At 40.2% G+C, this 27,306-nt stretch overlaps 1 protein-coding gene across 3 annotated transcripts in view; it reads left to right on the forward strand.

The window, feature by feature from the left end:
- BICRAL (BICRA like chromatin remodeling complex associated protein) overlaps positions 1-27,306 on the forward strand; it is a 112,276-nt gene that overhangs the window by 77,208 nt on the left and 7,762 nt on the right. For all 3 annotated transcript variants that reach the window (XM_043962658.1, XM_043962659.1, XM_043962657.1), the window contains exons 5-11: positions 2,315-3,997; positions 14,022-14,127; positions 14,763-14,863; positions 16,178-16,239; positions 17,947-18,092; positions 20,229-20,323; positions 21,804-21,906. In XM_043962658.1, coding sequence (XP_043818593.1) covers positions 2,315-3,997; positions 14,022-14,127; positions 14,763-14,863; positions 16,178-16,239; positions 17,947-18,092; positions 20,229-20,323; positions 21,804-21,906 — 2,296 coding nt within the window. The remainder of the gene's footprint in view (positions 1-2,314; positions 3,998-14,021; positions 14,128-14,762; positions 14,864-16,177; positions 16,240-17,946; positions 18,093-20,228; positions 20,324-21,803; positions 21,907-27,306) is intronic.

The following is a 27,306-nucleotide window of genomic DNA, read 5'->3' on the forward strand; positions in this document are numbered from 1 at the left end:
ATCTAAATATCCTGATAGTATTTCCAAGTTAATTTCCCCCAAGATCTTAAATTATTTGTTTCCCAGCTACCTTTGACTCTTTCTGAGTCTCAGACATTTTTATCTCTAAGATTATTACTACAGTAGTATACTAGGATTATATAGTACATTGTATATTGTTTGTCAGCTCATGCCACCCAGTGAAAAGCTTGAATGAAATTGAATTTTGCCTGTTTCCTACGGGATCAATCGTCTCATCATGTTACAGTCACATCTCATATGGTAAAGATACAAAGTCATTCAGTATATAAGGTCCTGTCCATCAGGACCAACATTAAAGGGCCACTCTTACATAGATACTGCATCCACTTATTCATTCATTCAGAAATGTTTACTGAATGTCTTCTGGGCAAGGGACAAATGAAATGCTAGTATGAAAGAAGGTTTTGAGTTTTCATCTCATAGGCTTAGATTTCTTCTCTTATACATACTGACCAACCCTGGGTACAATCACTTGTGTAATTCTTCCATGTTGAACCTGTAGATTTCAGCTTTGAGGATCTCAAATAAAATCTTCAGTCTTGGCCTCATGTCTCATTCACTTGTTTTTTTCCATGAAGTCCTAAATACGGATGGGCACTTAACCTCTAACTGCATTAATTCCATTTTATGATGACTGGAAATTTTTTTAACTCTTTTCTTCATTTGTGAGCTTAACTCAGCCAGTCCCAACTTTCTTTTTTTCTTCCCCTTCCTGATACTTGACATCTAGCATTCACCGTTTTACTTCCTCAGCCTTTCTGGTCTAGGGCTGCAAATGAGCGCAACCTTTGCTAAATAGACTATTTGTCTTAAACAATAAAGACTTAGGGGCAGCTAGGTGGCACAGTGGATAAAGCACTGGCCCTGGATTCAGGAGGACCTGAGTTCAAAGCCGGCCTCAGACGTAGCACTTACTAGCTGTGTGACCCTGGGCAAGTCACTTAACCCTCATTGCCCTGCTCCCCCCCCCCAAAAAAAAACCAAAGACATTTTTAAATATCACTTGATTTCATAGCTTCATTTTTTTCTGCCATTCTTTGCCTCAATTTTGTAATTCTTGGATGTTCTGACAAATACTGTGCTGCAAAATAATATATATAATATTTAACATTGCAAAGTATTGTAAAACCCTTTTTTGTATATGTCTCCAATTAAGCTTCACCCCTTAAGAGGTCTCCTATAAGATTGTCTCCTGTTTCTTGTATCTTTGTCCCACAGTGGGCATATGGTAAATGATAACTCTGACTTTTGAATACTAAAGTTTGGATACTTAGGTGGCTTTTGAAAATCACAAAAAACTACTTTTTTTTTTTTTTTTGCTGGGCAATGGGGGTTAAGTGACTTGCCCAGGGTCACACAGCTAGTAAGTCAAGTGTCTGAGGTCGGATTTGAACTCAGGTCCTCCTGACTCCAGGGCCGGTGCTCTATCCACTGCACCACCTAGCTGCCCCTAAAACTACTCATTTTCAAACAGCCAAATGGCCATTAACTCACTCTGTGATAGAAGCTGATTCCCATCTGGAGTAGGCTGGGGTGTATGTGTACTCATCCATGACCAGTGACCCTGGGGAGCTACCAGATTATGTCTGAGAAAGTCTGGGAGATTAGACCTTCTGGGGTTTCCTTGGGTCATTATTTGTGGCAGGTCTACTTTGATCTAGATCCCTTGCAGAATGACTACTGGGAGCTCCCAGGATTGACTTGGTCTCCATGATCCTTAGGACTGGGGATGCCTTTTGGCTGACTCCTGGACAATCATACACATCTAGAGGTCGGGAGTGAGCCAGCCTTAGATGTGTAGCAATTCGATTAGCTACTGTGTGCCTCTGCCTCAAAAAATGCAGATAAGAGTGACTCTGTGTTAATTTATACTATATAAAACATCACATTTTACCACTCAGTGAAAGGAGACAGAAAAATATTTGAATGCTACATTTTAGACACCATTACCATAGGAATAAAGCAGCAGAATTTTAAAAAATCAACAGCTTAGCCTTTAAGTACCTTATGAAATAGTATAGGTATTCATTCATTCATATACAGGAAGATGCATTTTGAAATGTTTTTGTGTAGCTGTTCCAACAGTATAAATAGTTCTTTAACTCCCAGTATTTGGTTTGGATATTATGTCTAGGAGGTCTTATACAGTGTACATTATTATGGCCAATACTTAGACAAAGTAGTAAAATATGGCTGTTTTCTCATGTTATAGAGATTTGTAAGTAAAATATTTCTCTATGTGAGTGTGTTAAGGAGTTAGGGGTGGCATGTAACATTCTATATGTTCTTTCAGAATGCTGACTCTAAGTCATCCCTCAAAGGTGTGAGCAGCCAGCTTGGAGAAGGATCTAGTGATGGACTTCCACTTTCAAGTAGCCTTCAGTTTCTTGAAGATGAGCTTGAGTCTTCTCCTCTTCCTGACCTCAGTGAGGACCAACCTTTTGACATTCTCCAGAAGTCCTTGCAGGAGGCCAATATCACTGAACAGACTTTGGCAGAGGAGGCTTATTTGGACGCCAGTATAAGTTCTAGCCAACAGTTTGCACAAGCTCCAATTCATCCTTCTTCATCAGCATCCTTTACTCAGGCTTCTAATGTTTCTAATTACTCAGGTCAGACGCTGCAGCCTATAGGAGTGACTCATGTGCCTGTTGGAGCATCGTTTGCAAGCAATACAGTGGGTGTGCAGCATGGCTTCATGCAGCACGTGGGGATCAGCGTGCCCAGCCAGCATTTGTCTAATAGCAGTCAGATTAGTAGTTCTGGCCAAATACAGCTCATTGGTTCATTTAGCAATCAGCCTTCCATGATGACCATTAATAACTTAGATGGATCTCAGATCATATTGAAAGGCAGCGGGCAACAAGCATCCACAAATATGAGTAGTGGACTCCTGGTTCATAGACAGACTCCTAATGGCAACTCATTGTTCGGGAACTCCAGTTCAAGTCCAGTAGCACAGCCTGTAACTGTTCCATTTAACAGCACAAATTTTCAGACATCTTTACCTGTGCATAACATTATCATACAGAGGGGCCTTGCACCAAATTCAAATAAAGTCCCAATTAATATCCAACCAAAGCCTATTCAAATGGGTCAGCAAAACACATACAATGTGAACAATTTAGGAATTCAACAGCACCATGTGCAACAAGGGATTCCTTTTGCCCCTGCAAGCTCACCCCAGGGCTCAGTAGTGGGGCCACATATGTCTGTGAACATTGTGAATCAACAGAACACAAGAAAATCAGTTGCTTCACAAGCGGTGAACAGCACAGGGGGTAGTATTGTCATCCACTCGCCCATGGCACAGCCTCATGCACCCCAAAGTCAGTTTCTCATTCCCACAAGCCTCTCTGTCAATTCAAACTCAGTACACCATGTCCAGACCATCAATGGGCAACTTCTTCAGACTCAGCCTTCCCAGCTGGTGTCTGGGCAAGTGGCTTCTGAGCATGTCATGTTGAACAGGGGTTCCTCTAATATGCTTAGGACCAACCCATCATATTCAGGACAAATGCTAAACAACCAGAATACTGCTGTCCAACTCGTGTCTGGGCAGACTTTTACAGCATCCGGTAACCAAGTGATAGTCAATCACACACCTTCTCAGATTGTTGGTGGACAAATGCCCTTGCAGCAGGCATCGCCAACTGTATTACATTTATCACCTGGCCAAAGCAATGTCTCTCAAGGAAGGTCAGGCTTCCCGGGACAGTCTGCTGTCACAAGCGTCTCTGCCCCTGGTCGCTTCACGGTCGTCAGCTCCTCCAGCACAGCCCTTCCTAACCTTGGGCCCTCAGTCCAGTCTGCAACATCTGCAACAAACTTTAATGGAGACCAGCTTCCCCAACCCAACCGGACTCCGGGGCCAGCCAGTGTGTCTCATCGTCTTCCAGTTTCCTCATCCAAATGTACTGGCACCTTCAGTAGCGCCCCAGGAGCAGGGACTCAACCGCAGGTCTCCTTTTGCCAGGTACGAGTCTCTGTCTGGTGCAAGAGATAAAGGTAACCAAGTTGTGAGTGACAGCTTGACTCCCGACCCTCTGTGCAGCGAAGAGAATGTGGCTTTAATTACTGATTCCCGGATTTCAGAATATCTGTTGGCTTGCATTAGTTGTGGGGGTTTTGTTTGTTTTCCTTTTCATTAAAATTGCTTTGGGTTTAAGGTCTTTAGGGCAGAAATGGGAAAAGCAGAAAAGAGGATTTTGATGGTCTTTATGACTAACCACTGAGGAGTCAAACAAGGGAGGTATTGGGTACAAGAACCCAAAGATAGTCAGGGGCCTGGTGATAGAATTAGGCAGTTGAGTATTAGGTTACTATTATGTTTAGGTGCTGAAAATACAAGTGCAGAGAGTAAAATAATTCCTAGTAACAGAGAACTTAACATTTTCTAATGGAAAAATAATGAGTACATATAAAAATACATACAGCATAAGAATAAAGTTAGTAAATACAAATGTATGCGAAGTAGTTAAATGCAGAGTCATTTGGAAAGGAAGGAACTAGCGTTTGGGGGAGCTGAGGAAGGTTTCATGAAGAAGGTAGTGCCCAAGTTGCATCTTAAAGGAAGAGAAGGAGCTCCATGAGAGGTGAGAAAAGAGTACATTACGAGCATTGGGGAAGACTTAGCAATGCACAGATGTGGCAGATGAAGTGTGTGTGAGGAACAAGAGGCTGGCTTAGCTGGACTGCCGAGTGCCAAATAGGGAACCATGTGCGGTGAGGCTGGAAAGAGAGGCTGGAGACAGGTTGTATAGGGCATAAAAGCTAAACAGAGGAGTTTGATTTTTATCCTCAAGGCAATAAGAAGTACTTGAGTTTGTTGAGTAGAGAGTCACATGGTCAGATCTATATTTAAGGAAAATGAGTTTGGCTTAGTGTGCAGGGATGGGATAGTCTGGAGTGAAGAGGGACTTGAGGCAGGCAGCCCAGTTAAAAGGCTGCTAAAACAATCTAGAAGTGATGAGGGCCTAAACTAAGGTGGTAGCTTTCTAAATGAAGAGAAGGGGTCAACTGCAAGAGATGATAATGGAGATAGAAATAGTAAGATTTGGCAACCAAATGTATATGTGGAATGAGATAGAGTAGTATGTGTTAAAGCTGACTTCACAAACCTGAGATTCTGCAAGGACAGTGGTGCCTTTGAAAGAGAAGGAATTTCGTTTTAGGCATGTTGAATTTAAGTTGTCTCTGGGGCTTCCAGTCTGAAATGTCCAACACGCAACTAACTGGTGGTCAGGGACTGAAGTGCAATGGAGAAAAGGGCTGGATATATAGCCATGGCAATCATCTGCACAGAGATGAAAGTTAAACCCATGGGAGCTGCTCAGGTCAGCAAGAGAGAGCATCTACAAAGAGAAATAAAGAGGGCACAGGATAGAAGTTCAGGGAATTCCCATATTAGGGTATGTGTTGTGGACGACAGGCCACCAAAGGAGACCAAGGAGTGATCGATAGGTCAGGTGGGCAAAGAGGAGAGGTATGGACGGGAGGATGGGGATTTAAGATGCAGAAACTCTGTGATTGGATTGGATCATGAAAATGTGTTCTGGTGAACTTTGGCATGAGTCTGGCTGCATCGAGATCTCAACAGGTAAAAAGGGCCTTTGGTTTAATATACTGCCTCCATGAAGTTCCATACCTTACATCACCTGTCACAGATGGTTACTGATCCTTTTAAAGCTTTCCAGAGAGGAGACCTCAGAACTTGTTGCTATATTAAATTCTCATGACAGAAAGTTCTTCCTTCAGTAATTTAAGTCCACTTGTCTCATTCATTGGATATATATAGTAAAATGCAGTTAATGATATTACAGTAAAAATGTAACATTAACTGGAATGCTCAGTGACTGGAGTATTATACTTAAGTCAATGTTTTAGTTAAGAAAGGGTAACAAAAAAAACCTGTTTAAACAGTCTTCCCAAAATACACGAGTCCAATTTTCTGTCTTACCACAGTGTTTGTATGCACAAGACAACTGAACCTTCAATGATTAAGAATCTTGCAGAAATGATCATTCTTCTGAACGTGGCAGGGCGGGGGGGGGGGGGGGGGGGGTGCCGCAGGGTAAGCATTTATATAATGCTTGCTATGTGTGCCAAGTATTATGCTAAGCAAAAGATCTTATTTGATCCTCACAACAACCTTGTCAAGTAAGTTATTGTTATCATTATTATTATTATCCCTTTTTACATTTGGGGAAACTGAGGCAGAGGCTAAATAACTTGCTCAGGGTCACACAACTTATAAGTATCTATCTGAGGTCACATCTGAACTCAGTTCTCTTCCTGACTCTAGGTCCAGAACTCTACCCTCTGTGCCACCTAGCTTCCCCCACTGTAGCTATTTTAAAATTTCTCCTCTATTCCCTAATCCCAGCCCCCAGCCACTCAGCAAATGATTTTTCTTTTTAATTTTCTTGAGTTCAAGACTATTGGATAGAAACTACTTTACCTAACAAATCTTAGCATATCTATGTACCCATCTTCTTAACCTAGTTTTTGAGGAAAGTTTATCCCTCATTTCTAAAGTAAACCTTTCCATCTGGTCATTTTCTGACTCATCCCTCTCTTTTCCAGCATAATCAATTTCTCCCTTTTCCTAGGCTCCTTCCTTTTTGCCTTCAAAAAGCCAATACTTTTTACCTGCACTGCCAGATTTAGATTCGACTGTCCTCCATTTCACTATCAAGCTTAAAAGAAGATTTCTATAAAAACTTGCTGCCTCCATCCTCCCCAGCCATTTTCTCCTTTTAATGATCTGCACTCTAGAAAATCACCAGTGATTTTTTCCCCCTCCAAATTCAGTAGTTTTTCCTCCATCCTTAACATCTCTAACTTTTAACACACATACACACACGCACGCACGCACGCACACACACATACACGCACACATACTTTAGCATTCCCCAGTCTATGAGTACCTACTCTGTTTCTAGTTATTTACTAGCATAAAAACTGCCACACCTTTCTTTCTATCTCTGACCTCCTTGGGTTATATACCCAGCCAGGTACTTTTTTTAAAACAATAAAAAATGATAGGATTTTAATGCATGGGGGCAGCTAGATGGTGTAGTGGAGAAAGCACAGCCCTGGATTCAGGAGGACCTGAGTTCAAATGTGACCTCAGACACTTGATACTTACTAGCTGTGTGACCCTGGGCAAGTCACTTAGCCCTCATTGCCCTGCAGAAAAGAAAAGAAAAAGAGCAGATATGACTTTAATGCATGTTCAAAACCTTCCAGTGGCTTCCCATTTACCTAAATATTAGAAAAGAAACTTCTCTGTATAGAAAATCTGGCTCTATCCTATCCAACCCTGTCTGCTGTTCTCTACCAGCACAATTAGCCAAGGCGATCATCTCTTTGTCTCTTCCAAAACTATATTCTCTCTGTACTTAAGCTTTTTCTGATATAATTCCCTTAACAACTCTTGTCTGGTCCCCATTCCTGGAATGCTCTTCCTCATCATCTCTGCCACCTACTTTCCTTAGCTTCCTTCAAGTCTCAGCTCAGGAGAATTTCTTTTGTAGAAGGCCTTTCCCTATCTCTAAAGCTGCTAGTACATATCCCTGTGGAACTACCTCCTGTCTACTCTGCATATATCTTGTATGTCCTCAGTTATGTCTTCCTTCATTAGAATGTGATCTCCTTGAGGGCAGGGACTGATTTTGCTCTTTTAAAAAACTCTCTGGTGATTACCATAGTGCTTGGAGCCTGGTAATCTTTAACAATCTTTTTTTTTTTAATTGCTTGGCTATAAAGTGTAGGAGGGCAAAGATCATCTCTTACTAACTACCTATTATGTACTGCCATAGGTGATGGGAAAGATAAAAAAAATAAATAAAATGTAGTCCCTGGGCCAGCTAGGTGGCGCAGTGGATAAAGCACCGGCTCTGGAGTCAGGAGTACCTGAGTTCAAATCCAGCCTCAGACACTTAACACTTACTAGCTGTGTGACCCTGGGCAAGTCACTTAACCCCAGTTGCCTCACTAAAAAAAAAAAAAAAGAGAGAGAAAATGTAGTCCCTGCCTTTATTGTGCTTACAGTCTAGCTAGGGAGATAAAAGATGAATATAAAGTATTATAAAGCAAAATGCATTGCATTGTACCCCTTGGGTCTTACAACTCCACATTGGTTGTTTTACTGGTTTTCTTCTCTTCCTCCCCCTTTCCAGTTATACACCCTCTGCCTAACATCCATCCCTAGTCTCAGCCCTGAGAGAAATAATTATTAATAACCATTGATTTGGGGAGATCCAGCATTACCCTTTTTTCTGTAGTCCTCATTTCAAAGTTCAGTCTCTTGAAGTACCTTACTAATGAGATTGAATTAACTCTCCTCAATCTTGGTCACACCCCACCTAATCTTACAAGGAATTTATTCAAAGATGAGAAAGTCCCTTGTGTTCTACTCAGGTTTGGGTGGGGATGAATTCTGTGATTAGATTGCCCAAAGTGGGTAGGGGTGGTCCTGGTATAGAGATAATCTTTTTGTCAGAGTGACATGATGTCATTTTCTCAGGCCCCATAGTAGTGAGCCTGCTTCTCATTGTAATATTCATTCTCTCATTCATTGTTAACCAATCAGAGTTGATTACCACCCTCTGGAATACCCACTTTTCCAAGAGTATATAAGCCTGAGCCTACCACCATGATTGTCTTTGGTATTTAAGCATGCCACTGACCTCATTTATGAAAATGCTGGCATTATTAATAAAATAATTACCCCCAAATTGTCTCTCAGAGCTTTTAAACATCACAACCCCTACTTTAACTCAATCCTCAGTGATCAAAATCCTCCTACCTCTTCACATCATCCCCGTCCCAATGATGGGGATTTCTTACTCCCATCCTCCTTACTTATTCTCATCCTTCTCAACTGAACCTTTCCCCTCTACCCCATCTCTCACTCTAAAACTACTCACCCATTCCACTATGCCTTCTAAAATGCATGGTGTCTGGGTAATAAAATAATAGTTAGCATTTATATAACACTTTAAGGTTTGGGAGCAGCTAGGTGGTGCAGTGGATAAAGCACCGGCCCTGGATTCAGGAGGACCTGAGTTCAAACCTGGCCTCAGACACTTGACAATTACTAGCTGTGTGACTCTGGGCAAGTCATTTAACCCTCATTGCCCCACCAAAAAAAACCCCAAACACTTTAAGGTTTGCAAAACACTTTACAGATATCTCATTTATCCTCACAACCACTCTGTTATTATCCCCATTTTATAAATAGGGAAACTGAGGCAGTCAGTGGTTAAGTGACTTGCCCAGAGATAACAGTTAAGTGGCTGATGGTAGTTTTGAACTCAGACTTCCTGACTCTAGCACTCTTATCTATTATACCACCTGACTGCCTATAGGTTAGAAATTTTAAACCTTTTCCTTTCTCCTTCCATCTTCTTGCCCTCACTGAGACCTAGTTCCCTCATAAAGGATACAGCCTACCTTTTCCCAGCTACTACCCTTTCCAAGACTGATTATACTTGCACTTACTGGTCATAGTAGGGAAGCTGGAATATTCTTTGTACCACATTGACACTTCCAAGCTTTCCTTCCCTCACCATCACTTAGTAACCTTGGCAATTATCTCCAGTTTATCTTGTCTATATTATTTTTGTACGTAGTTCTTTCATGTGATCTCTCTCTTTAAACTGTGAGCTCCTTGAGGAAGGTGCTGTCTTTTGCCTCTCATATCCCCAGGGCTGCTTACCCCAGTGTGTGGTACATAGTAGACCACAAGTGCCTGCTGGCTTATTGATCTGATAAAAGCGGTACAGAGGACTAGAATACTGAGCAAGGCTGGTGTCCAGGGGGAGAGGAGGAGGTCCCTCTGTACTTTACTCTGACATTGGTGAGCTGGACATGGGTCAAAGGAGGGCAGCTAGGTTGGTAGAGGGTTGCAGATGCCACTCTGTGAGAAGCATTTGAAGGAGAGGCTGTTTGGTCTCGCTTTTAGTCTGGGGAAGAGAATGTTATTGATGGCATCTTGTAGAAGGAGCAAAATGGTTTTGCTTGAGACCCCAGAGGGTGGAATGAGGGGCAGTTGGGAGGGAGTTAGCAGGAGGCAGATTTTGGCAGATTTTGGCAGATTTCGTTGATCAAATGATCAAATGAGATCCCATATGTAAAATGCTGTGTCAATGTGGACTCTTATCACTGCCATTGCTATTGTGATTATTTAGACCTTTCCCAAGCCCCGGTCTTCCTTGGAATAAACTGAATTGCTCACCCCTAATGTTCATAGAGAGAAGCCAGATGGCCATTTGAGGGGATGGGGAAGTTATATTGTATCTGAGAATGATACTTTTAGTAACATTTCAACTAGAAAACCTTTGCAGTGTCTTCTAATAGTAGTTCCAAGATTCTTTTAAGATCATTTCTGATCAGGGATAAGATTTTGTGGAAAAGGTGGAATGAGAGCTGAGCTGAGCCTTGAACAGTTGGGAAGATTTCACCTGTCAGGGATGAGGATGAGAATCTTTCTAGAATAAAGAGAAGAAAAACAAATGCACAAGGCTGTAAAACAAGGGATGTTGTCAAAGGATAATGAAATGAAATTAAAGGATAATTAATAATTAAAGTTTGACTAGTATCAGGTATGTAGAGGGAGCCAGGATATAGTAGTGTCTGCTGAGCACTAGAAAGGTAGGTTAGACCCACTGTAGGCATTTTTTTGTAATTGTTTCAATTTCTCAAAGCATATTATAGGAGGAAATATGGTTATTAATTGTTTTTGTTTGTTGGGTTCTATTTAATTAGGTTTTATTCTTTATGTATCACAGAATTCCAGGAGGTCTTCAGAGACTTAAAGTCATTTGTCCTAATGGGAGTAGATTTCTCTTCGCCAGATCTTAGGGTGGGAAGAAATTGGCTAAATTTGTAAGGCAAATTACTTTAATATGTTAGTAGTTGGTAGAAAATACATGTAAGTTTAAGTTTCACCTCTAAGTGAGCTCCAAATCTATGATACTGTAAAAACCAGAGAATGATAACCTTTGTATTATCAGAAATGGAAACACTATATAAATATCATATAAAGGACCCAAAAAGTTTCCTGGGAGTAAAAGCAGATTGGCTATTCTTCAGAGTATAAAGGAGGAGAGAACTGGAGTGTCAGAGTAAGGCTGTTGCCTCCCAAGTAGAATGGGAGTGACTGAGACCAGTTCTCTAAAGAACATCAACATATAGTGGGTATGACTCGGGTATGTGTAATTGGGGGTAAAAGAACCTATAATACAAAGTTCTGAACTAGTACCTCATTCCTCCTCTATTTTTTAAAAATAGTTTTATTGATGCCTTTTGTTTTTATATTACAGGTTTGTTTGTTTTTGTTTTGTTTTTTAGAAATAACCCCATTACTTTCCTGTCCTCCATTGTAGCAAAGAAAAACACTCAGTAGGTTTGCCCTGTCTAGTGATGTATACAAGACTGTGTACAGACTACATTCGATCCTCTCTGCTGAGAGGAAAGGGAGTTATATCCACAGAACCATTGAATTTAAGAGTTGAAAGGGACCTCAGTGGCCCCTGAGACTGACTCATACCCGTTCTATTATCTATACTCTAAGACTATTATTGATTTTTTATTTGGTCAGAGATTATTGGGGTTTCTTTTAGTGATCTTTTAGTTTATACTATTGTAACCATTGTCCATATTGTTCTTCTGGTCCTGCTTCAGTTCTACAGGTTCACATTTATCAGTTCATGAAAATCTTCCTGTGTTTCTGAATTCCTTGTATTCATCATTTCTTGTGGCTAAATAATATTTTGTTACATTCATATATCACAGTTGGTTCACTGTGTTTCCTAATTGATGGGTACCCTCATTATTTCTAGTTCTTTATCACCACAAAAATTGTTACTATGTTGTTGTTGTTTTTTTAAAATCTAAGGCACTAAAAAAAAAAATAAATAAATCTAAGGCACTGGTGTACAAGGTAAGACAATAAAGTAATAAGACCAGACAGATAACTTCTCTCTCATGAAATAACAAAGCCTTTGTAACAAATATGTATAGTTAAGCAAAATTCCCACATTTACTTTGTCCAAAAATGTATGTCTCATTCTGCATGCTGACTTCATCACCTCTGTGAGAAGAGGTACATGCTTCCCCATTGGTCCTCTGGGATCATGGTTGGTCATTGCTTTGACCAGAGTGCTTAACTCTTCTAAAGTTCTTCATTTTTTTCAATATTGTTGTTATTCCATAAATTGTTCTCCTGGTTCTGCTCACTTCACACTGCCTTAGTTCATTTAAGTTTTCCTAGGATTCTCTGAAACCATCCCTTTTGTCAGAAATTACAGCACAACAGTATTCCATCATATCTGTATACTTTAATTTATTCATCTATTTCCAATTGATTCCTGTCTTACTTTTAAAAAAGATTTCCATACCTATCTGTCTGGGATGACATGGGCATGACCCTATCTTTCAGCAAGAGGATTCACAGGCTAACTCTAGCTAACCCCAAGGTGACTTCCTTCAACCTTCTGTTGTACAAGAAGGGAAAAGGAAAAGAATTTGAGAATTTTTAAGGGGAATGCCTGTACTAAAGTAACTGAAACACAGCTAGCTCCCTTAATGATCTACACTACTGGAGGGATCTCATTATCATAGTCATTTCAGCTTTAGGAATGCATCATATAGAGTCATAGAATGGTTTATTTTCAGAGATCATCTCCTTATTGTACAAATAAGAAAGAAGGTTTTGGCATCCGTTTTACCTTCCTAATTATGTTTGCTGAAGTTGTTGAGAAGGCAGTGTGGTGTGGAAGATGGAAAGCTGGCCTTGGGAGTCAGGAAGTCTTAAATTCAAGGCTGGCTTCTGACACATACTGCCTTTTTTGACTCTGGGCACATGACTGGATGACTCTGTGCTCGAGGTAACTCTTTGAGAATATATATTGCAGAGCAGTTGCTGATCTCTATTAGTAGAGGGAATTTCCTTACCTAGAGCTTCTTATACCAGTGTTCCCGAGCTTATACTAACCCAGTATGAAATGAGTCAGCGTATAACTGTGCTGAGTAGCCAAGATGATAGATTTTTTTTTTTTAGTGAGGCAATTGGGGTTAAGTGACTTGCCCATGGTCACACAGCTAGTAAGTGTTAAGTGTCTGAGGTCAGATTTGAACTCAGGTACTCCTGACTCCAGGGCCGGTGCTCTATCCACTTCGCCACCTACCTGCCCCCAAGATGATAGATTTACTGCAGATAAGCCACAAAAAGAAAATAGAATTTTTTGATCAGTGAGTCAGACAGACCTAGTTTTAGGGTTGTCAAATTCACTTAATGCTTAATATATAGGAATTCATTGTTTTCTATCCTAATTCAAAGAAGAATTGGATTTAGGATGAATGTGAAATCACAAGGGTTAAAAACCATGTAGTTATAATGACTGAGTTCCTCTTGTATTTCATGACTTAGAATGTAGTTACCATGTGAAGCAGGAACCTGGGAGGGAAGGATATTTGAATTTATTGTGGTGGCATGAAACTAATCAACTTGGATGAAGCATCTTAGGAGATATCACTGAATGTACCCCAGAGATCTTGAGGAGAAGGAAATGTATTTACAAAATTTTTCCTACATCAGGGGTTCTTAACCTTTTTTGTTGTATCATGGGCCCCCTTTGGCAGTCTGGTGAAGCCTGTGGACTCCCATTTCAGAATAATGCTTTTAAATGCATAAAATAAAATGCATATGATTATAAAGGAAACCAATTATATTAAAATACAGTTATTTAAATATGTATATATATGTATATATTTTTAAAGTTCACATATTCCAGGCTAAGAACCCCTGTCCCACATGAAAGGAAAATAATACAATTTGTTTTCCATTTTTGTTTCTTTGATGTAACTTGAAGATAACTTTCTCGGTTGAATTTTTAAGTTGTTAAAGGACTTGAGTCATTTGTTTATAACTAACCTGTTAAGACTTTAAAATCTTTAAATTGACTTTTGCATCTTGGTAATATTTTTCACAGGCTCAGAAAAAAAGCTTGAACCAGACTTCCCCCGTTTCAACTTCCAAGACCCCAGATGGCTTGAGACAAACGCAAATAACTGGTCTCTTGAGTAACCCATTGCCAGGTCAGGAGCCTCTCTTATCTAATTTTTACCTTGCCTCCTGACATCCAAAGTCAGTTCCTGTTCCTCATATCTAATCTTTCCAGATTAACTCTACCCTGTTGTGATTACTCCTCTATTCTGGGACTCTCAACACTTCCATAGTTAGTCTACATATTATTTAATATATGTTGCTTTGCTAATTGTCCCCAGGTCTCTTCATTTGTGTGCATTTGGTTCTCGTACTTAGAATGACAACTCAAGAGCAGTTACCATGTTTCCTCTTTATTTTGTGCTTCTCTTGTATCTAGTACAGGGTTCTAGAGACATTCTCAGTAAATGTTTAGGGAATGTAGAAGGCAAAGCCCTAAAAATGGCCATTCAAATACTACCTTTTTTTTATTCCCCTTCTCTCAGCTTTGTGGATACTCAGGTCTTCCAGACATTTGCTTCTGCCTCAGAGGAGGTGAAACACCAGTGTTTAAATTGTTTTACCTAGTGGATTCTGACAGTCACTCTGTCTGATCCCCAGGTCTGGAAGATCAGTTCTCCTCCTTGCTCTCCTCTCATCTTAGAATAATTAATTATATATGATACAAGAATCATGATTTACTATTTTGCTGCCTCTGATTAATATTATATGTTTACTGTTTTAATAGGACAGGATTCTGGAAGCAAAGTTATACAACCACCCTTAGGAACGCCACAACCACAACAGGAAAAAGGAGTGGGATCATCACCAGGACAGCAAAATGTACAGGTAGACAGCTATTGAATATAGCTTCTTCTTAGTATTTAGACAGAGGAATAAAAGTGTAACTGTACTACTTGGCAACTTGGGGTCTTGGGTAGAGACTCAGGACAGGGCTCACCTTTTATTCCACAAGGGGTCTTACTGTGGAATGCGCACAGTAGGTCTTTGAAGACAGGTAGCCCTTGAGGGGTTTCAGAGGTTGGCTAACTGCTCAGCTTTAGTGTTAACATTGATAAGGTCCAGCACAAGTGAACGATTTACCTAAGAGGCAGCATGGGCTCGGCAGTTGAAGGCCAGGGTGTAAGAGCCAACTCTTCAGTTTACTAGCAGTGAGACGCTAAGCTTCAGCTTCTTCTTCCAATACAGCCTTTATAGGGTTGTTGGGAGAATAAAATAACATTACATGAAAGAATAAAACTTTAAAACTGTATACAATACTCTGTAAGGTCAGCTGTTATTTCTCGTGATAGTTCTCATCAATATCTTAGCAAAAACAGTGCCCTTCTTCCCATTCGGGATTTTTTTCCAAGTGGCCAGCAGTATTTGGCAGGATAGGTGATTGACATTATTCCAATAAAGTGGCCTGGGAACTGAAAAAGTTTGAATACTACTTTGAAAACTAATGGTCCAAAAGAAAAGGAAGCAGGAAAAAACAGGTTGGTTTGGGGTTTTGTTTTTTTTTTTCAGCCTTAAACATTTCTCCATCCCTTTAAATTTTATTTTTTTTTTAGGCAGGGCAATGAGGGTTAAGTGACTTGCCCAGGGTCACACAGCTAGTAAGTGTCAAGTGTCTGAGGCTGGATTTCAACTCAGGTCCTCCTGAATCCAGGGCCAGTGCTTTATACACTGTACCACCTAGCTACCCCCCAGCCCTTTAAATTTAAAAGTCTCCTTAGAACCAGGGACTCTGGTTCTTTCTTTCCAGGCACAACAGAATCTGAATTTGCTTTCTAACCCACAGTGCCAGGCTCACTTCTGGGCCATGCAGCTAAGTGGTATCTGTTGATTTCTTATCTGTGGTGTTGTTACCTACAAACATGTTGCCCTACACATTTTGTTACCCTGGAAGTTAACAGCTTTCCTAAGGAGTTATGACTGCATTCTGTGATCTCAAGTTTTTAATGTAGTAGTAAGTTGTCAATACTGAATCTATACAATTATTGGTTATTTTTTTCAATAAGGCATAATACTGTCACTCCAGAAAATGCCTTTTGTAGGTAGTTGAAAACACTTCTACTTTTAAAACTTTATATTCAAAGTTTTCTGTAACCTTTTTTTTTCCTACTGAAGGAAATAATTAGAAAATTTATTTTCCTCTAGGTGGATAGTCATCCAGTGGGACAAAAGAGACCTGCTGCAAAACAGCTAACTAAAGGAGCTTTGTAAGTTAACTTCTGAAAAGTTGGGTTTAATTTCAAATAATTCTCCCAGTTTTCCCAATTTCTATCATAATACAAATTATAGAAGTCAAGTTAAAATCTCATGTGTTTACATTTTGGGGTTGTCTGATTCTATATTAGTCTTTTCAAAAAAGTATATATTTGAAAGTCTTTTCTAAAATGTGTGGTTTCACTGATGACATCTTCCTTAGGGGATGTCAGGAAATCAAATGGTGTTTGTTGAATCCTGGAAAGTGATTAATCTCTTGGTGTTTACTCTTTTGTTCCTAAGAGTAATATTTTGAGGATTCCTATTGAGCATGATTAGATAAATAGACTTTAAGGTTGAGAGCAGAAATGTCAGCTCAGGTAATATCTGTTGATTTGTTCATTGTGGGACATGAATTTAGCTATGTGTATATGCTATGTGTGTAGCTAAACCCATGCAGGTAGAGTGGGTTGTAGTGCCATGTTTATTTGAGACTAAAGTCATTTGTCCAGTTCTCCAATGGGCTTTGAGAGACACAGGATAAACTTCCAACACCATCCATTTTATTACTTTTATACAGTATTGATCACAAGGGAGACCAGACATCACCAATTGTCTGTTGAATGTTATAAGCTGAATGGCCCAGAGACATCTCAAACTTAACAGTAGAATAAAATTCACTGTCTTTTCCTCAAATTCCCCTCCCTCTCCATTCAAGCTTCCTTATGTTTTTGAAGACCTTACCATTCTTCATTTCTCTCAGATTTGTAATTTTAATGTCTTTAACTCTTAATTCTTCCTTATCCCACTTATTGAACTAGTTACCAAATCTTTCATTTCTGCCACCACTGTCCCCTTCTCTTCCACCTGTCCCTATCTCTTCATTCATACAGCCGCCACTTTAGTTCAGGCCCTCGTCCCTTCTCAACTGGACTTTTACAATGATCTCCCTCCCTCAGACTTCTCTCCACTCTAATTTATTGTCCAAATAGCTGCCAAAGTGATTTTCCTTATAAGCACTTGAACTGAAACGTGCTACTCAGTAAACTCTGTTGACTCTTCCAGAACAAAAATTAAATTCCTCTTTTTAGTTTTGAAGCCCTCTCCATCCTGGCCTCAGCCTATCTTTTCAGCCTCATCCTGCATTACTCCTCTTCTCTCATTCTATGATCACTCAAAACTGGCCTCTTCTGTGTTCTTGCCACACAGTTCTCATCTCCTTTGTCTGTGCTTTTGGATCATCTCTTGCCATGCCTAGGAAGCATTCCCTTCTCACCTCTGCCTCGTTCATTCCCTCTTGTCCTTTAAGCACTAACTGCTACACTAACTAAGGCTTTCCTGATCCCCTGATGTGCTAGTACTCTTCCTACCTGGTACTTCAATATCTTTTATCTAGCTTATAAGTACTCTGCAGAAACGTATTTAGGTGCATGTTGTTTTCCCCAGTGGGAATTGTTTGATTTTTTCCCTTTGTCTCCCCAGCACCTAGTGCAATGCCTGGAACATAGTGAATGTTAATAAGTGCTTGTTTATTGGTCGATTGATTATACAAGTTAGCAGATGGATGTGTACAACCTCTCTCTACTATTAGAAAGACAACTCAGAAATCTCATATAATTTATATAATGTTGTTTTTCCTGTTTATGCTTATGTAAATGTAACTATGTGATTAGGTTTCTCAAAATAGTTCTGTGTTAATATTGGAAATTTATCTCCTTAAGTCTTCTCCAGCAGTTACAGAAAGATCAAGCCCGTGCTGTGACACCAGATAAAAGCCAGTTCAGATCACTAAATGATGCGGTCCAGAGACTCCTTTCCTATCATGTGTGTCAGGGATCCCTGCCAACTGAAGAGGATTTGAAGAAAGGTAAATAGGCCTTCATCCTGAGCCAGCTCATGCAATGCCTGAGGCCAGCAGAATTTCTAAGAGGATGATGGGGAGTTTTAGAACGCAAACAAGAGAGCCTTCCTTTGAAAAACTGCAGCTCTGTCGCCAACTTGCTGCCTGTGAGCAGCAGCAGGAGAGTTATTAGTATCCATCATAGGAAGAAATCTCTGATGTTTGTGAAGTGCCTCATCACATTTTTTCTCACCAAAGGCCAAGAGGTAGTATGCTCACCAGAAATGTCCCTTTTGTGGGCAAATTCCTGGGCAGTAAAGCTAGCACGAGTTAAGCATCTGCCTGCAGATTTTACTAGACTGGTCATTGTGCAAACAACTTAGCTAACCTGGTCCTTGCTCTTGGCCAGATGCTTAAAGCCCCAGGGGAATTACCTGAGGTCACAAAACCAGGCAAGCAAATATTCAAGCCAGAAGTAGAACTGGCACCTTCTAGTACAGCAGGACCATTGTGGTACCAGCCAAAGATTAGAGGCCTGCTTCTCAGGGCTGGCCATCATGCTTGCTTCCCCAGCCCCGTGTTCAGTCCTGACAATCCATCAGCTGCTTAGGCTACATCTCACCCACTTCCACCCCATCATGAGTGTGCCTCCACAGTCCTGACTCCATTTCATTCCTGCTGCTTTATCTCCCTGGCCAGCTATCCCTGACCTTTACCCCTTCCGGCTCTGCTGCACAGGATCAGGGCAATGGTCACAGTGACCTCTGCTCTGCCTAAGGCGGGCAGGGTAAAATGGAAAAAGCACTAGCTTTGGAGCAAGAGACCCTGGGTTCAAATTCCAACTCTGATCTTACTACTTGTGGGAATTTGGGCAAGTCATTCAATCTCTCTGGCCTCAGTTTCCTCATATGTAAAATTAATGGTTTGAACAAGATGGCCTCTGAGCTCACAATTCTGGATCTGTAATTCTATGATCCTGCAAACTAGGAAACAGTCAGGACCAGGACTAAGTAGGGAGGCTGGTGGGGCAGTGGAAAGGGAAAATGAGGGGAAGAAAAAAACATGGGAAAGTAAGAGAGGGAATGTGGAAAACAGGTGAAGAAGGAAAGGCAGAACTATAAAACAGTAACCCTGAAGATAAGACTCATTAGTGTAAGGTTCTATATGGAAGGAAGAAAGGAAAGAAGGAAGGAAACAAGCATTTATTAAGCACCTACTGTGTGCCAAGCACTGTGCTAAGTAAGCATCTTACACATATTTTCTCATTTTATCCTCACAACCACCCTGGGAGGTAGATGCTATTATTATCCCTACTTTACATTTGAGGAACCTGACGCAAACAGATTAAGTGACTTGCCCAGGGTCACACAACTATTTAGTATCTAAACTTAGATTTGCATTTAGATCTTCCTGACTCCAGGCCCATCAGCCTCATGAAAGCATCATTGTAATTGAAGGGAGTGGCAACATCAATCATCTAACAAGCAGGTCATCCCAAGATCACTTATATTTGATGTTGGAATAAATTGCATGATTTTAAAAAATATTTATTGTGGAAAAAGAATTGACATTTTGTAATACATAGGTTCTCTTGGGGCAGCTAGGTGGCACAGTGGATAGAGCACCGGCCCTGGAGTCAGGAGGACCTGAGTTCAAATCCGGTCTCAGACACTTAACACTTACTAGCTGTGTGACCCTGGGCAAGTCACTTAACCCCAATTGCCTCACTAAAATATATATATATATATATGTCTTCTTGATTGGATTCTACTTAAGCTAATATTAAAAACAGATGATGTAACAGCTGACAATAGAGAAAAGCAGCCCAGAAGTGTAGCCAGGGCAGAAGTGAAGCCAGCCTGGGATGGATGACAAAGTTTTCACAGATAAGCCTTGATAATGGATATTCAGGAGGGCACTTTCCTTCCTAAAGCAAGGGGATGACCTCAGGAAGTCCTTTCTAGCCTGAAGAATCACTGATATAAGTATGCTGTCCTGTGACTGATCTGTATGGGTGACCCTGGACAAGCCAGTTATCTGCATCTGTAAAATACAGGGATTGAGGTAGATGACCTCTGTGGCATAGAGTTCCATTACAGCTCTAAGTCTGTTATCCTGTTAGGATGGTGATGATAATCTTTCCTGTCTTCTCTCTCTTTTTAGTGGACAGTGAATTTGAATCAGTTGCCACTCAGCTCCTCAAAAGGACCCAAGCTATGCTTAACAAATATAGATGTCTGCTTATAGAAGATGCCATGGTAAGGCCTGCAAGCTGAGTAGACTTGGTCGTCAGAAACACGTTGCATGTCATGCAGTTGCTTTAGAGATGAATAACTCACAGAGACAGTGTGCTTTCAGAACATGGTTTTTCAACTCAGAAATTAAGAGATGACAGAGATTTGGTGTTTTCTTATTTTATTGATGCCTTCTATTTTTATATCACTATAATTTCCTGATATGTCGCCTCCTTTCTTTTGAACATTCCCTTGTAACAGTAAATCAGTTAATTAAAATTAGCTGACACAGCAACTATATCTGATGGCTTTTGCATCATTTTGTACCCATAGTACCTGTGCCTCCTTTTCCTTGCACAGATGAAATACAAGAGATTGTCTGAGAAAGACTGCAGATACAGAATATAGTGTATTGAATAGAAGTTTTTAAGAAGGAACAGAGGAAACATGGAAATGACCAATGCCAAAATTAGTTCTTAGATACTAGTTAACTAGAAAAAAGAACAAAAAGAGAGTTCAAGAACTTTCTTTAAACTATAAATTATTTCATGGATGATGTAATATCTACAAAAATACAGTTGTCTTTATGTTATTATCAGTGAAGTTTTTTGTTTTTGTTTTTTTTAGTGAGGCAATTGGGGTTAAGTGACTTGCCCAGGGTCACACAGCTAGTAAGTGTTAAGTGTCTGAGACCAGATTTGAACTCAGGTACTCCTGACTCCAGGGCCTGTGCTCTATCCACTGCGCCACCTAGCCGCCCCTCATCAGTGAAGTTCTTAAGCCAATGATTATAATATGGCTTTAGGAAACCTCTCAACTACACTAATTCAGCTGTTTAAAGCTATGAGAGAATGTATTTTCAACTTGAATAGCTATTAGTGGCTAAACTGACCAAGTTGGAAGAAGCATTTAAAAATTGTAAGAAGGTAAATCAGTGTTGTTGAACTGTTCTCAGATGATCTTGGTTTAGACAAGTCATGAATTAATCAGCTAAAGGAAAACAGTTTATACAGTAACAAAAATATTGCAAAGACAAATTTGAAAGACTGATCAACACAAAGGAGCCAACCACACAGTTCAGAGGCCTCATAATGAAACTTAATGTGATGAACTCAGAGTTCAAATTGAAGCACATTGGATATAGTTAATGTGGAAATTTGTTTTGCTCGACTATTTCTGTATATGTAATGGGTTTTGTTTTTATTGCTTTCTCAATGGGTGGGGGAGGAGAATGAGGGAGGAAGAGAATGTGGAAATTAAAATTTAATTAAAAAATAAACACAATTTGTTCATCTCAAAAAAAAAAATTATCTGTTAAATAAGGACCACGATTCTAACTTCTCTTTTGCTAAAGCCAATTAAAATTCACTGCAAGGAATCTCTTAAATAAATGGAGTAAAAAAGAAGCAACAGGAAACTAGAAACTAAATCTTCATTTTTGATTCCTCCCTTTTGGATTTGAAGACTAAAAGTGTCTAAAATGATTTTGCTCTTTGTTTTTCAGCGGATAAATCCTTCTGCTGAGATGGTGATGATTGACAGGATGTTTAATCAAGAAGAAAGAGCTTCTCTGTCTCGAGATAAACGCCTGGCCCTTGTAGATCCTGGTAAGCAATATCAGAACTCAAGTCAGGAAACTTTAAGAGTCTTGATCTGAATTAGGTTGTGAAAGCTGAGTATTAAGATGAATAATGTTGAAGAAAGTATAAAAAAACCTCCCAGGACCCTGGTCAGGTACCCTGAAGACTCTATCTGTGTTGTATAAAACCTAAATTTAATTTTTAAATTCTATGTTTGACCTTTGTGATTAAATTATTTCCATATATAGGATTCCCAACTTCTTGGCCGCCCTCAAGTACTAACTAACTCAAAGACTAGTTAAGGAACTGTGCCAAGTAGAACTTTCTTTTCATCCTTAACACTTCAGTGTCACTAGCATAAATTTTTAGTCTGTCCTCTTGTGCTCTTTTAAATTGAGGTTAAATTTTCTATCTTAGAGAAGGAAAAAAAGAAAAGTGGAACTATCTTTCAGTTGTTTTCCCTGTTTATTCACTCACTACTTTGAGGCATTCTACTTTTAAAAGTTTTTAGGGAGTTTTTCCTTAAGTTGAACCAAATTCTAACCATCCTCTGTGACTTTGTAAATAGTTGTCAAGATCTCCTATGACCAAAAAAAATCATCTTATGTATGTAGGCTAGTGATGGACCCCTTCAGATTTAGCTAGAGAGATCCCTGGTCAGATCAATAGTCCATCACCAGGTGTTGAACAGAACACAGCCTTGAATAGAGCCTTGTGACGTTCCTCCAGAGCCAGCGCCCTTCTGCAGAGTTTACTCCAGCTCAAGTGGACCAAGGATCTCCTTGATCTGGGTATTTCCTCCAACAGTGCAGACTACAAACTGTCTCATTCCATACTCTTCTTGTCTGTATCCTCCAAGAAGTTCCACCTGGGGGGTCCACAAAGTATGTCCAGTGAGTTACTTACCTCCTTTTGTCATGACAGGGATGCCAGCAGAGCATAGATACTGTCAAGATCATTTTCTTTGATGGCATCCTTCATTCCTCTTCTCATTTGTAATTTCTTATTTGTGATGGGTTGCATCCTACTCACAGCCACCATGTACTTATTCCTTGCCTTTTGGATGATTTACAGTTATGTGCACTTCATAAATTCAGTTCATTGGTGACTTGAAATTTTTTTCTTTTTCTTTTTTTTTTTTTTTTTGCGGGGCAATGGGGGTTAAGTGACTTGCCCAGGGCCACACAGCAAGTAAGTGTCAAGTGTCTGAGGCTGGATTTGAACTCAGGTACTCCTGAATCCAGGGCCGATGCTCTATCCACTGCGCCACCTAGATGCCCCCATGACTTGAAATTTTTGATCTAACTATCCATTCAGAAAAAAACAAATGGAGAAAGAATACCTGTTGCCTAGACTATGATATGCAACTGGATACTACAATCTATATTTTTTGTTCATTATTATATATTCACTAGAACTGAAACTGCAAATGGATCATGAGTACATTTGGCCTAGAATTGAATAGGAAGGAGAGAGAGTCAGATTGCCTTCAGGAAATTGCAGAGTGGGTTTTTTTTAGGATCCAAAGCTTCTTCCTGAAACAAAAGCCTGTTTTCTTTAATACTATTAACATTTCTCTCATTTAAAAAATTCAAGTTTAATAATGTTAAAATGGGGGCAGCTAGATGGTGCAGTGGATAAAGCACCGGTCCTGGATTCAGGAGGACTTGAGTTCAAATCCAGCCTCAGACACTTGACATTTACTAGCTGTGTGACACTGGGCAAGTCACTTAACCCTCATTGCCCCACCAAAAAAAAAATAATAATAATAATACCAATATCATCCTGGTGTTGTTGTGGGATTTGGAGTCATGCAATACTGTCATCTTCAGGTTGACATCAACCGCATTAATCATCACTCTTTGGGCCTATGGGAATCAGTTAAGCCAGTTCCACAACCACCTAACTCAATACAAAAATAAATAAATAAAGGGCCTTTCCAGAATCTAGCTATATCTATGCAGTTCTTCTGGCCTACCAGTTAAGTAACAAGTCCCCCACCCCCAAAAAGGTAAGAAATGAAACTATGTAGCTCCATTTGTGAGAATGGCAAGATTTATTCTTCTTTTTCTTTTTCTTTTTCTTTTTTTTTTTTTTGCGGGGCAATGAGGGTTAAGTGACTTGCCCAGAGTCACACGGCTAGTAAGTGTTAGGTGTCTGAGGCCAGATTTGAACTCAGGTCCTCCTGAATCCAGGGCCGGTGCTCTATCCACTGTGCCACCTAGCTGCCCCCAATATTTATTCTTATAAACTCATGCCAAATCTTAATGATCAACACTTTCAAAGTACAGTACTCACAAATCATCCATTTAATGGTTTGTTATAGAATTTTGCCAGGAATTGAAGTCAAGATAACTATAATGTAATAGTTTATTACCTTTTTGTAGAATGGAATAACATTGTCCTACAGCATTTCCCCTGTCTCCATAGATTTTCAAAGATGATTACCAGTGCACCTGTAGAGATAATTCCTCTTAACTTAATGATTTAAGCTCATTTAGAGCAAGTAGGTATTTTCACCATCTCCCATGGATCTTGAGTTTTGATTCCCTATTAACAATTTTTGTTAATTCTTCCCATTCTGAAGATCATTTTCCTTGATTGGAAAAATAAAAACAAAGTCATATTCTTGTAATCAGATATCATCACTACATCTATCCTCAAAGTGTAGTAAGTTGTATTCCTTCCTGGATCTTCTTGTCCCCAACATAACTAAAAAGCATCTTTGCAAACAGTGGTTCAGTCTAGGCTTTAGCCTTCTTGATAGTCTTACAAAATGGTGATACTTTTAGATTTGTCCTCAGTTATTTGCTCCTGCCTCCTTGCTCTCATCATAGCTTTTTGTTTTGTTTTGTTTTGTTTTGTTTTGTTTTGTTTTGCAGGGCAATGAGGGTTAAGTAACTTGCCCAGGGTTACACAGCTAGTAAGTGTCAAGTGTCTGAGGCTGGATTTGAACTCAGGTCCTCCTGAATCCAAGGCCGGTGCTTTATCCACTGTGCCACCTAGCTGCCCCTCATCATAGCTTTTTAAAATCTCAGTTCATGGGGGCAGCTAGGTGGCACAGTGGATAAAGCACCAACCCTGGATTCAGAAGGACCTGAGTTCAAATCTGAATACAGACACATGACACTAACTAGCTATGTGACCCTGGGCAAGTCACTTAACCCTCATTGCTCAAAAAAAAACTCAGTTCATTACTTGTGTAGCCATATGGATCTCCTCTAGACAGATCCCTCCTTTCCCCTTTGGAGTCCTTTGTGCTGGCATCACTAGACTCTCCTTCTTGAGGGTCTTCCATCCCCGTGTCATAAGGAGACCATGGGACAGTGGAAAGAGTTAGAAGACCTGAGTTCGCATCCTGTCTCTGACACTCATTACCTGTATGGCCTTGAGCAAGTTATTCCTTGGGCCACAGTTTCCTCTTTTCTTAAATGACAGCATTCGTCTAAATGACCTCATATCTTTGTGAGCACTGGGTCTATGACCCTACGCTCCTTCCTCTTTCTTCTTTCTCTAAATACTTTGGAATCCACTCTTCCAAATTCATCCGAATGCCTGGAAGGAAGAAAGGCTCCTTTCTCTGTCATGAACTCTGAGGTGTATGGTCACTTCTTGCCAAGGTTTCCAGCATGTCTAGTTTACCAACCAGTTCCTCTTTATTAATTCAGACAATAGATCTCCAGTCTCTTCCTCTGACTTGTGTCAGATTAAATATTTCAGCAAGGCAAGAACTTAGCGGCTACTCTTCAGTTAGAGGAAACCATTCTCCAGGAAAGATGTGAAATACCCCATCACAACTTTATCTTCCCTCCGTGTTGTCTTTGTCATCATCCCATAACTGATTTTCTGTTTTTTCCTCTTTTCTGGATGTGCTGAGGCATATCCCTACCCCACTATCAGTATCACTTATGTTGCTCCCACCTTCATTCAAATTCTGTACACCATGCTTCCCCACTCAAATTTGTAGATTTCCATACACACACACACACACACACACATACATATGCCTGGTTTATAGTACATTCTCCACTATTCCTTTTATTATATTCCTTTTGAATGAAAATTATCACTTTGATTGCTATATTTTAGTCATGAGTCATTTACTAAGTCTCAGTGATACCAATGAGGCTGTATTTACCTCCTCATATTAATACTTATTTTATTAACCATACTCTGCACATTTGAAATTAAATTGATATAAGCCTTATCATTTGTTGCATTTATCAAGTACCTATTATGTCCCAGGCATTGTGCTAATTTCTGGGGATACAAAAAGAGATAAAAGACCGTCTCTGCCCTCAAGGAACTTATAGTCTAGTTGGAGAGAGAAAATACAAACAAATATATACAAAGCAGGCTATATGCAGGATAAATAGGAAATAATTAACATAGGGAAAGCATTAGAATTAAGAGGAATTAGGGAAGGCTTTCTGTAGAAGGTAGGATTTTAGTTGAGACTTAAAGGAAGCCAAGGAGGTCAGTAGTTGGAGTGGAGGGAGGCATAGAAAGGCATAGAAAACAGCCAGAGAAAATGCCCTGAGTGGAGAGATGGATCGTATTGTTCATGGAATAGCCAGGAGGCCAGTGTCACTGGATCAAAGAATTTGTGTTGGCAGAAGATGGTCCACCCCCATCAGTCCTCTATAAAAGTACCTTCCGTTCTCCTGTTCGAGGAGATTTGGTACCTCTGAGCCATGTGCTTTATGCCAAATCTCCCCATGAAAAGTCCAAGGATTTCTTTCATGGTTTCCCTCCCCCCACCCTTCCCTTCCCTTGCTCCTAAATAAACTATCACCTTATTCTAACTTAAAAAAAAAAAAGAATTTGTGTTGGGGATTAAGGTACAAGAAGACTGGAAAAAGAGGAGGGGGCTGGGCTAGGAAAGGCTCTGAATGCCAAACAGAGCCTTTGGTATTTGCTCCTGGAGGCACTGGAGTGTACTGGGGAGGAGGAGCTGGTATGTGACTTACAGGGAAATCACTCTGGTGGCTAAATAGAGAATATATTGGAATGGGGGGAGACTGGAAGCAGGCAAACCCACCAACAGTGAAGGGATGAGAGCCTGCCCCCATTAGCGGCAGTGTCCAAGGAGAGAAGGGGGCGTGTTCAAAAGATACTGCAAAGGTAAAACCATCAGGCCTTGACAAGAACTTGGATGTGGGGTGGTTTCTAGGCTGTCAGTCTGAGGGACTAGGAAGATGGTATTGCCCTCTATAGTAATAGGGAAGGGAGATGGAGTGAGGAAGGTTAGAGTGAAAGATAATGGCTTCCCTTTGGGCCATATTGAATTTAAAATGTCTACTAGACATTCAGTTTGAGATGTCTGAGAGGGCATTGGGACTTTGAGACTAGAGGTCCACAGAGAGACTGGGCCATAATAGGAGCTGGTGAGATCACCAAGTGAAGTAGTTCAGAGGGGGGAAAGGG

This window comes from Dromiciops gliroides, chromosome 4 (genome assembly GCF_019393635.1).
Source record: "Dromiciops gliroides isolate mDroGli1 chromosome 4, mDroGli1.pri, whole genome shotgun sequence".
NCBI lineage: Eukaryota > Metazoa > Chordata > Mammalia > Microbiotheria > Microbiotheriidae > Dromiciops > Dromiciops gliroides.